A 10,851-nucleotide genomic window follows, 5' to 3' on the forward strand; every position below is an offset into this window, starting at 1 on the left:
GAAACAAACTTACAAAAGGAGTTAATTCTAAACTGGGCCCCAAGATTCAAAATGTTGATATTATCGTTACAAAAATCTTAAATGGTAAATGCACTAATCAGGCAATATTGGAGCGTCAAGTATTGACGATCTACGGGCAACCCAATTAGTTCTTTGAATTACCAAAGGTACACAAAATTGCTGGGGAAACTCAGCGGGTGCAGCAGCATCTATGGAGCGAAGGAAATAGGCAACGTTTCGGGCCGAAACCCTTCTTCAGTTCTTTGAATTATTGTGTTCATCACTAAATTCCATCCACCCCTACAATACAAATCTTTGGACTTTAACCAAACAAAATTTAGGGATTTGCACACCCAAATTTTGAGGGAATGCAAATCCAGCGATGCTTAGATGGAGATAAAAAGTGTTTGTTCTTTATGCCAAGGAGGCAATATAACGACAAGTCGATATAAGGGATACTGAGATCACAAAATCTTTGGACTGTTTACAATTTAAAAAGTAACAATCTATGAAGTTAAAATAAATGTCTCTAGCCTTCCCTTCTTTATGTCCACACATGCCATAACATTAAAAAATAATCTGCACCAGGCAATTAAAATTTTTTTTTTTAATTTTCTTGCAATACAGGACGAAAAAAAGTAGACTGGTCACAAATTTAATTGATGCATTAAACATACAACCATTTTCTGTCAATATGAAAATAAAGTAAATGCATTGTCTCTGCCTCTGTGGTCAATAATCATTTACAACTATTTGTGCAAACCACAAATGTTTAAACTATTAATTTTTACCATTTGATATGGGTACCTGTAAATTAATTTGATTCTGTCACATTGAAGACAACAGCCTCAGCACATTTATTTAGCATTCTTTCTTTTCTTTCCAATTCATCCCCTGTCCCCATCCAACTTGCATGCTTCCTCTTTGGAAACATTCGTCAGGAACTCTTTAAAAAAAACTCTGTCGTGGCTAATACTTCTACCGTCTCTGAAAGAGAGGAACAAGATTTCAGATTTACCGATACAAAATCAATTTATATAACATAGACCCAGCCAAAAACAACCCACGAGGTCGGGCCTTGCCAACAAATCACCAGGTAGGTCGTATCTGGAGTGCTGTGTGTAGCACTTATTGTCGTACTATAGGAAACATTTGAGATTTTTTAATTCACCACGATGGAATGTTTATGCCACAAGACTTTTTTTTAACCTTTGGAGCGAGAAGTTAAAGATTTTTGGGCGAGGCGAGGAAGGAAGAACCTGATTGAATTATACATAGCATAAAAAGCGAGTATGTTATCTTCGTAGCAATCATTTTATCTATAACCAAACAATATCATTTGAATCGATGGATGAGGAGATTTCAGAGGAATTTGTGATAGTTTTAATCCAAGAAGTGATTGAAATCAGGAGCATATGGCTTGAGGTGATTGTGAAGTCAGGTACCCTCACAACATTTAAGTATTTAAATGAGAATTTAAAACACTGTAGGATTCGAAGCCCAAGGGCCGAGTGCAGAAAAATTGAATTAGCATGGATAATACTTTATAGGTCGCAAAGACATGTTGGCCTGAAGGGCCTGTTTCCATTGACCACTTGATTTCAAAATAGATAATGCTCCCCATTATATACGCATATTTGATCATTATTCACTTTACAAAGATCTATTCAATATTAAAATATAATCAGTATCAAATGACTAATCCTGTCCCTTTGAGCACTTTGCTATCAGAAGCCTGTTGATTTTACACCAATTATTTTCATTCCTGAATCTGTGGAATTTTACATCTTAATTTCATCTCAACACTCCATTATTTTAATGTCTAATTTATATAATTTGAGAACAGTTGACATGTGATATTAGAAACAAGTAAATGCAGAAGCTAGTTCATCAAAAACGACACAAAATGCAGGTCGGGCGACATCTCTGGAACAGCGGGAGGTGACCTTTTCGATCAGGATCCTTTTTCAGTGACTGTAACGGGGGGGGGGGGGGGGGAGAAATCTGGAAGAGAGGGGAGGGTGGGACAAAGCCTGGCGAGTGATAGGCGGATACAGGTGAGGGTTTGGACTAAGGCCAGAGGTGATAAAAGAAAATGTGAGACAAGGATAGAATAGTCATGAAATGCAAAGCCAGAGGATTGATACTTTATTGTCATACTTGCTAGATAATGTGAAATTCTGTTTCTCAATACACAAGTATGTAGAGTCACCACATACAGTGCTGACAAAGTTACAAATCATTCAATATAGTCCCAGTTATCGCCCCCCCCCCACCACACCTCCCGACGGAAGGAATATAGGTGGGAGGAGACGGGAGACATGTGTGTGCATCCAGGTGCAGCACAGAGAAGAGGGGGAAAGGGGGAGATGTGATATTAAACGCCTAGGTTTGGCATAAAGTACGTGACCCAAGGGATATGCTTTATTAAATTGAGTAGAACTGAAATATTGAGGCATTGCTTCTGCATTATTTTAAAGTCTAATATGCAATGGAGAAAAGCTGTCTCGGTATTTTAGTTAGTTAAATAAAGCATATCCATTGGATCATGTGCTTCACGCAAAACTTAAGTCACATGTCACAGATACTGCAACAAGTAATTTTTTCATTAAGCTGCCTAACCTGTAAACATCCAATCCATGTGATTCATAATCAGTGTTTACCATCGTTCTTACAGCACTCCCCCCCCCCCCCCCTCTCTCAGCTGGTACTTGTTCCTAATTCTTATCTTTGTCCTGTACAATCTTTGATGCTACAAGTACCAAATGCCTCATTGTTGCTCAGCTTCAAGCAAGAGTGTGAAAAATACCTCTTTCATGATCTCATCTCTGGTGGTGAACTGTGGCGCATCTTCAATTTCAACTCCGTCTGCCATTTCCAATACCTTCTCCATGAGGTCATCATTATAACTGAAAAGCAGAAATTAAACAAGTCTTTCAACTATTTATAGACACAAAATGCTGGAGTAACTCAGTGGGACAGGCAGGAGAGAAGGAATGGGTGACGTTTCGGGTTTAGACCCTTCTTCAGACTGAGAGTCAGGGGAGAGGGAGTCTAGAAATAGGGAAGGGTAGGGTGTGAAAATGACAGATCAAAGCAGATGATGCTAATGAGATGTGGAATAGTTATTCCAGCTTTTTGTGTTTATCTTCAGTGTAAACCAGCATCTGCAGTTCCTCCCTTCACCTTTCAACTATTTATATATCTTTATTTGCCTGCTGCATCTGGGATGCACAATGCATAGAAAGTACATTGACATGGAACATGGTGAATTGTCAGAAGTTGCCCAAAAGCTGCACAACAAACCCAGTCTGACCATATCTACAATAACTACTTTGGTTCTGTCTTCACTAAGGAAGACATAAATAATCTGCCGGAAATAGCAGGGGACCGGGGGTCAAATGAGATGGAGGAACTGAGTGTAATGCAGGTTAGCTGAGAACGGGGAATTACAGACCAGTTAGTCTAACATCAGTAGTGGGGAAACTGCTAGAGTTAGTTATTAAAGATGGGATAGCAACACATTTGGAAAGTGGTGACATCATTGGACAAAGTCAGCATGGATTTATGAAAGGTAAATCATGTCTGACGAATCTTATAGAATTTTTCGAGGATGTAACTAGTAGAGTGGATAAGGGAGAACCAGTGGATGTGTTATATCTGGACTTTCAGAAGGCTTTCGACAAGGTTCCACATAAGAGATTAGTATACAAACTTAAAGCACACGGTATTGGGGGTTCAGTATTGATGTGGATAGAGAACTGGCTGGCAGACGAAGCAAAGAGTAGGAGTAAACGGGTCTTTTTCAGAATGGCAGGCAGTGACTAGTGGGGTATCGCAAGGCTCAGTGCTGGGATATTAATGATTTGGACGAGGGAATTGAATGCAACATCTCCAAGTTTGCGGATGACACAAAGCTGGGGGGGGGGGCAGTGTTAGCTGTGAGGAGGATGCTAGGAGGCTGCAAGGTGACTTGGATAGGCTGTGTGAGTGGGCAAATGCATGGCAGATGCAGTATAATGTGGATAAATGTGAGGTTATCCACTTTGGTGGCAAAAACAGGAAAGTAGACTTATCTGAATGGTGGCCGATTAGGAAAAGGAGAGATGCAACGAGACCTGGGTGTCATGGTACACCAGTCATTGAAAGTAGGCATGCAGGTGCAGCAGGCAGTGAAGAAAGCGAATGGTATGTTAGCAGTCATAGCAAAAGGATTTGAGTATAGGAGCAGGGAGATTCTACTGCAGTTGTACAGGGTCTTGGTGAGACCACACCTGGAGTATTGCGTACAGTTTTGGTCTCCTAATCTGAGGAAAGACATTCTTGCCATAGAGGGAGTACAGAGAAGGTTCACCAGACTGATTCCTGGGATGTCAGGACTTTCATATGAAGAAAGACTGGATAGACTTGGCTTGTACTCTTTAGAATTTAGAAGATTGAGGGGGGATTTTTGGTGGGTTGGGGGATGAAAGGGATTTTGCAGAATCATAGAAACGTCCATGCAGTCTCAGAGGCCTCTCTATGGTGGTTCTATTAGCCCCTAATTGTCCTGTGTCCTTCTGCACATTTTTTATCCAAGTAATTATATTTACCAGTTAAATATTGTAGTGGTATCAGCATCCAACAGCTTCTCTGGCTGCTCATTTCAGATAAGAGTATCCTCTCCATCTTACCAGAAGATCTCCTTTATATCAATACCTTCTTATTCCACTCTCATGCCCTAGAATAAAGATATTAGCTACCTATCCTGCCTTTATATTTTGCCCTTCACTGTTTTATAAAACTCTACGGTCCCCCCCTTAGCCTCTAACAAGCTTATACAACTTCAATTTTTCCAAACCTAGAAACATCTTGATGAATCCCTTTTACAATATCCCCATTGCTACCACATCCTTTCTGCAGTGTGACTGCCAGTAATGCACATAAAACTCTTAAAGTGCGGTCCATCCAATGTTGTGTGCAGAAAAAAGGCACAGTGCTGGAGTAACTCAGCAGGTCAGTCAGGCAGATCAGACTTTCCTTTTGTGCCTTCTTTTGTTAACCAGCATTTACAGTTCCTTGTTACACAAAATTGCTGGGGAAACACAGCAGGTGCAGCAGCATCTATGGAGCGAAGGAAATAGGCGACGTTTCGGGCCGAAACCCTTACAGTTCCTTGTGTCTCCTTTTGTACAGATGCATCATGATATCCCAACTCCATCCATACTCAATGAGCACAAAAGTGCTGGAACAACTCAAAAGTGGAGGGGCTGCAACAGTGGAGAGGGGAGGGGGCTGTGAGGGTTGGGGTAGGCTGCAAGAGGGGAGGACTAGGAGAGGGGGGGCTGTGAGGGTTGGGGTAGGCTGCAAGAGGGGAGGAGGAGGAGAGGGGGGCTGTGAGGGTTGGGGTAAGCTGCAAGAGGGGAGGAGGAGGAGAGGGGGGCTGTGGGTTGGGGTAGGCTGCAAGAGGGGAGGAGAGGGCTGTGAGGGTTGGGGTGTGAGGGTTGGGGTAGGCTGCAAGAGGGGAGGAGAGGGTTGTGGTAGGCTGCAAGGGTTGGGGGTAGGCTGCAAGAGGGGAGGAGGAGGAGAGGGGGGCTGTGGGTTGGGGTAGGCTGCAAGAGGGGAGGAGGAGGAGAGGGTGGGCTGCAAGAGGGGAGGAGAGGGTTGTGAGGGTTGGGGTGTGAGGGTTGGGGTAGGCTGCAAGAGGGGAGGAGAGGGTTGTGAGGGTTGGGGTAGGCTGCAAGGGTTGGGGGTAGGCTGCAAGAGAGGAGGAGGAGGAGAGGGTGGGCTGTGAGGGTTGGGGTAGACTGCAAGAGAGGAGGAGGGAGGGAGGGCTGCAAGAGAGGAGGAGGGAGGGAGGGCTGTAAGAGGGGAGGGCTGTGAGTGGGCCAGAGCGGAGGCAGTGAGGGAAGTCCGAGAGTGAATGGAGAGAGGGGTGGCCAAGAGTGTTGAGAGGAATAGGCCCGGGTGGGTGGGAGATGGTGAGGGAGTCCGGCCCCACTCACCGGCAGCCCATGAAGACGTGGTTGGACCAGACCATGGAGAGCGCGACTAGGTCGTCCAGGTCTTCCATGCTCTCGCCCTCGCTCTGGTAGTCGGACAGGTTCCTGATCAGAAAGTCCCTGCGCGCCCGCCAGTGTTTGTCGCTCTCCCAGCAGCCGCGCAGCCCCTCCACCACGTCGGCGACCTCCTGGTTCTGCTCCAGCAGCTCGTCCGCCATCTTGTCGTTCTTGTGGTCGTCGTGGGGGGGGAGCTCCCGGCAGCCACCGCGCGGCGCCTGGTGACGCCAGCGATGACGTCGTGAGCGGTGACGTAACTGACAGTGACGCAAGGTCACCATGACGCAGCCTGAACGTGACGAGGACTAACTATGACGCACTAGCCGTGACGTAAAAGAACCGTGACGCAGGCTGAACGTGACGTAGGCTAACCATGAGGTATACTAACCGTGACGTAGGCGAATCATGACGTAGACTAACCGTGACATACGTGATCCGTGACATTGGTTACCCATGACGTAAGACCCGTGACGTAGAGAACCGTGACGTGGCCAACTGCCCGCCCGCCACCCAGGGGATGGACACCAGCTCTGGCACTAGGACAGGTACCAGCACTGCCCCAGAGGACGACCCCCCCCTCCCCCACGCCTCACTAACATTCTCATCACTGCAGCAAGGAACTGCAGATGCTGGTTTACACCAAAGATAGACACAATGACTCAATTATACAGCGGCGAGACCAAGAGCAGACTGGGCGATCGTTTCGCTGAACACCAACGCTCAGTCCGTCTAAACCTACCTGTCTGTTACCTACCTGTTACCTGTTACCTGTTACCTGTTACCTACCTGCCTGTCTGTTCCCTGCCTGTCTGTTCCCTCCTGTGCCTGTGCACCATCGATGCTGGACGCTGGGCACCTCCTGTGCCTGTGCATCATTGACGCTGGACACCTCCCTGCACCAGTGAGGGAGCTGGATCCTCTCTGTACCCGCACCGCTGGACAACCTCTATACACCCGCACCGCTGGACAACCTCTCTGCACCTGCACTGCTGAATCCTCTCTACACCCGCACCGCTGGACAACCTCTCTGCACCTGCACTGCTGGATACTCTCTGCACCCTCATCGCTGGATTACCTCTACACCTGCTCTGCTGGACAACCTATCTGCTCCCTCAATGCTGGACACCTCGCTGCATCTGCACTGCTGGTCAACCTCTTTGCTCCCTCACTGCTCGACACCTCGCTGCACCCGCTCTGCTGGACAACCTCTCTGCTCCCTCACCGCTGGATACTCTCTCCACCTGCACCTGCACCGCTGGACACCTCTCTGCACCCTCACCATCATGCTCAAATATTCAACTCTACAAATGACTGGTTTCTTCAACAACCACATCCCATCCTGCATCCAAGTCATTAAACAGCTTAGACTTCTACGTCGACCCCGTTTCATCCACAGAGGCTCTTGGCGCAAGCTTGTTTACTTCAACCACGGACATTCCATTCCATCCATCTGCTCACTACCACGCTCTACCCCCTCTCAACTGCGTTACCCCCCACCCCAGCTGACCGCACGCACTGTCAACCGGGACAACCTCAGATCTCTCCAGCCTGCCCCCATCCCTCCACCCTCTCATAATGCCAACTTTGCCCTCCTCAACACCAGGTCGCTCAACAACAAATCCCTTGCCCTCCATGAACTAATCCTTGACAACACTCTGGACTTCCTTCTGCTCACTGAGACCTGGCAACAACCCAATGTCTTCTTCTCCCTCAACCAAGCATCCCCACCTGGATTTAATTACATTTCCAAACCCCGCCCCTCCCGCCATGGAGGTGGCCTCGCTGTTATTTTCAACCAGAATTTTCGGATCACTGAACTCACCTTCCCCCCAGTAGCATCATTTGAATTCCTCGCCTTCAAAACCCTTTCCTCCATGACAGTCATCCTCATTTACTGGCCACCTAAACCAAACCCCTCCTTCCTATCTGACTTCACTGAACTCCTCACACTTGCCTCATCCCTCTCCCCACGTCTGCTGCTACTTGGTGACTTAAATATTCACATGGACTCCCCCACCTGCAAGCTCGCATCTGAATTCGCCTTTTTACTTGACAACTTCTCTCTCACTCAGCACGTCACCTTTCCCACCCATGACAAAGGTCACATCCTTGACCTGGTCTGCTCCACAAATCAACCGGTACTCGACCTCCATCCATGCCTCTTCCCCCTCTCTGATCATAAGCTTATACGGTTCACCATCCCTTCTCCGACACCTCGCCCCCGCTTCCTCTGAGAAATCACCTTCCGTAATCTAAAATCCATTGATCCCCTCCATCTCTCTGACCTCCTCTCCACCACTCTCCCACTGGACTCAACCCCCATCTCACCTGATGATCTCACAAACCATCTCAACTCCACCTTGTCTACCTCCCTTAACACTATGGCCCCCCTCAAAACAAGAACCGTAACTTTCAACACATCTTCACCCTGGTACACACCTGCACTTCGTAAACTGAAACAGACTGGTCGCCGACTTGAACGACTCACAAAGAAATCATCTCTCACAGTCCACCTTGAAGCTTACAAACTCCACCTCACTGATTACAAAGATGCCCTCATTGCTGCAAAATCTGCCTACCTCTCCTCCATATTCACTGATCCCTGCCTAAACCACAGAACCCTCTTCTCCACAGTGGGCAACCTCCTCAAGCCTCGAGCAAACACTCTCCCTACCTCTACTCCGGATCTCTGCAACTCATTCCTCCACTTTTTCGCTGATAAAATCAGCACCATCTATCAATCTTTATCCCCTGTACCCGACTCCCCAGCATCTACTCCACCACTAACCAAGGCCCCTCCTTTCAACATCTCCACTGACCTCCTTACCCCTCCTCCACACTGCTTCCTCTCCCAGTTTGACCTGGTCACCCCTACTGAAATCTCTAAACTCATCAGCTCTTCCAAACCCACTACCTGCTCCCACGACCCTCTCCCCACTCCCCTGCTGAAGTCCTGCCTCCCCGTTCTCTGCCCCTACCTCACTAATCTCTTCAACTCCTCATTGTCCCCAGGAATTGTCCCCTCCGCTTTCAAAACTGCTGCTGTCACACCAATCTTAAAGAAACCTGGTCTTGATCCCCCCTCTCTCATTAACTATCGCCCAATCTCAAACCTCCCCTTTCTTTCAAAAACCCTGGGGCGTATCGTTGCGTCGCAACTTCATTCCCACCTCCAATCTGGCTTTCGCCCCCTCCATAGCACGGAACTGCTCTCCTCAAAGTCCTCAACGACCTCCTCACCTCTGCTGACACTGGTTCCCTCAACATCCTCATCCTCCTCGACCTAAGCGCAGCCTTCGATACAGTGAACCACAACATCCTGCTCACCAGACTCAAAGACCTCGGCATTGAAGGCTCTGCACTCAGCTGGCTCCGTTCCTACCTTTCCAACAGATCCCACTTCATCTCTCTCCACAACCACACCTCTGCTACAGCCACAGTCACTCAAGGCGTTCCCCAAGGCTCCGTACTCGGCCCCCTCCTCTTCATCATCTACATCCTCCCCCTTGGTCAGATACTCCGCCACTTCAACCTGGACTTCCACTGTTACGCCGATGACACCCAGATCTACCTCGGCACCAAATCCCCCCACAACCCCCCACTCTCCCATATCAACTCCTGTTTGTCAGCTATAAAAACCTGGATGCAACATAACTTCCTCAAGCTCAACAGCGATAAGACAGAATTCCTCCTCGTAGGCTCCAAAGCCACACTCAGCAAAATCAATAACCCTACTCTCACCATCGACGGCACCACTGTCTCCCCATCTCCCAAGGCCCGCAACCTTGGCATGATCTTTGATTCCACCCTCTCCCTTGAGCCTCACATCCGCCATGTCATTAAAACCTCCTTCTTTCATCTCCGTAACATCGCCAAACTCAGACCCTCTCTCACACCTCCCGCTGCTGAAAGACTCATCCATGCCTTCATCTCCTCCCGACTGGACTACTGCAACTCACTTCTCCTTGGCATCAGCTCCACCTACATCAACCGACTCCAACTGGTCCAGAACGCAGCCGCCCGACTCATCACCCACACCAAATCCTGGCATCACATCACTCCAGTCCTCAAACAACTTCATTGGCTTCCCATCTCCCACCGGATCACCTACAAAATCCTGATCCTCACCTACAAAGCCCTCCACCATCTGGTCCCCCCATATCTCACTGACCTCCTCTCCCCCTACCAACCCTCACGGTCCCTCAGATCCACATCAGCCGGTCTCCTCTCCATCCACAAGTCCAACCTCCGCAGTTTTGGGGACAGAGCCTTCTCCAGGGCAGCTCCCAGGCTCTGGAACTCCCTCCCCCAACATCCGCAATTCCGTGTCCCTCACCATCTTCCAGTCCCGCCTCAAGACCCATCTCTTCACCTCTGCCTATCCTTAGCCTCACGTCCCCCTCCCTTTTCATCTGTGCATTAATTGCCTCATATTGTGTTTTGAATTGTATTCTGTCTTTACTTTGTGTACTAGTCATGTCTCTACTATTTATTTCATTCCCCTTACATGTTTTTCCTCTACCTGCTAAATTTTTGTAAGGTGTCCTTGAGACTCTTGAAAGGCGCCCATAAATAAAATTTATTATTATTATTATTATTATCTCCCGGTTGCCAAACACATTAACTCCCCCTCCCATTCCCACACTGACCTTTCTGTCCTGGGCCTCCTCCATTGTCAGAGTGAGGCCCAGCGCAAATTGGAGGAACAGCACCTCATATTTTGCTTGTGCAGCTTACACCCCAGCAGTATAAACATTGATTTCTCTAACTTCAAGTAACCCTTGCTATTCCTCTCTCTCCGTCCCCTCCCCTT

At 47.9% G+C, this 10,851-nt stretch overlaps 1 protein-coding gene across 1 annotated transcript; it reads right to left on the reverse strand.

Moving 5' to 3' along the window:
- Window positions 1–413: 413 nt before the first annotated feature.
- cdkn2aipnl (CDKN2A interacting protein N-terminal like) lies at window positions 414–6,243 on the reverse strand. Its single transcript, XM_033029309.1, has 3 exons — window positions 5,985–6,243; window positions 2,810–2,909; window positions 414–987 (listed from the first exon to the last, which is right to left on the reverse strand). The coding sequence occupies exons 1-3, from the start codon at window positions 6,197–6,199 to the stop codon at window positions 979–981; spliced, it is 324 nt and encodes a 107-aa protein (XP_032885200.1). The 5' UTR covers window positions 6,200–6,243; the 3' UTR covers window positions 414–978.
- Window positions 6,244–10,851: the final 4,608 nt, after the last annotated feature.

Source organism: Amblyraja radiata, chromosome 11, assembly GCF_010909765.2.
Source record: "Amblyraja radiata isolate CabotCenter1 chromosome 11, sAmbRad1.1.pri, whole genome shotgun sequence".
NCBI classification, from domain to species: Eukaryota; Metazoa; Chordata; class Chondrichthyes; order Rajiformes; family Rajidae; genus Amblyraja; species Amblyraja radiata.

Bases quoted from the DNA above. Each gene is read 5' to 3' on its own strand.
- cdkn2aipnl (XM_033029309.1), bottom strand. From the start codon at position 6,199: ATGGCGGACGAGCTGCTGGAGCAGAACCAGGAGGTCGCCGACGTGGTG. The intron at 2,910-5,984 runs GTGAGTGGGGCC...TCTGCTTTTCAG, and splicing joins CACGTCTTCATGGGCTGCCG to TTATAATGATGACCTCATGG.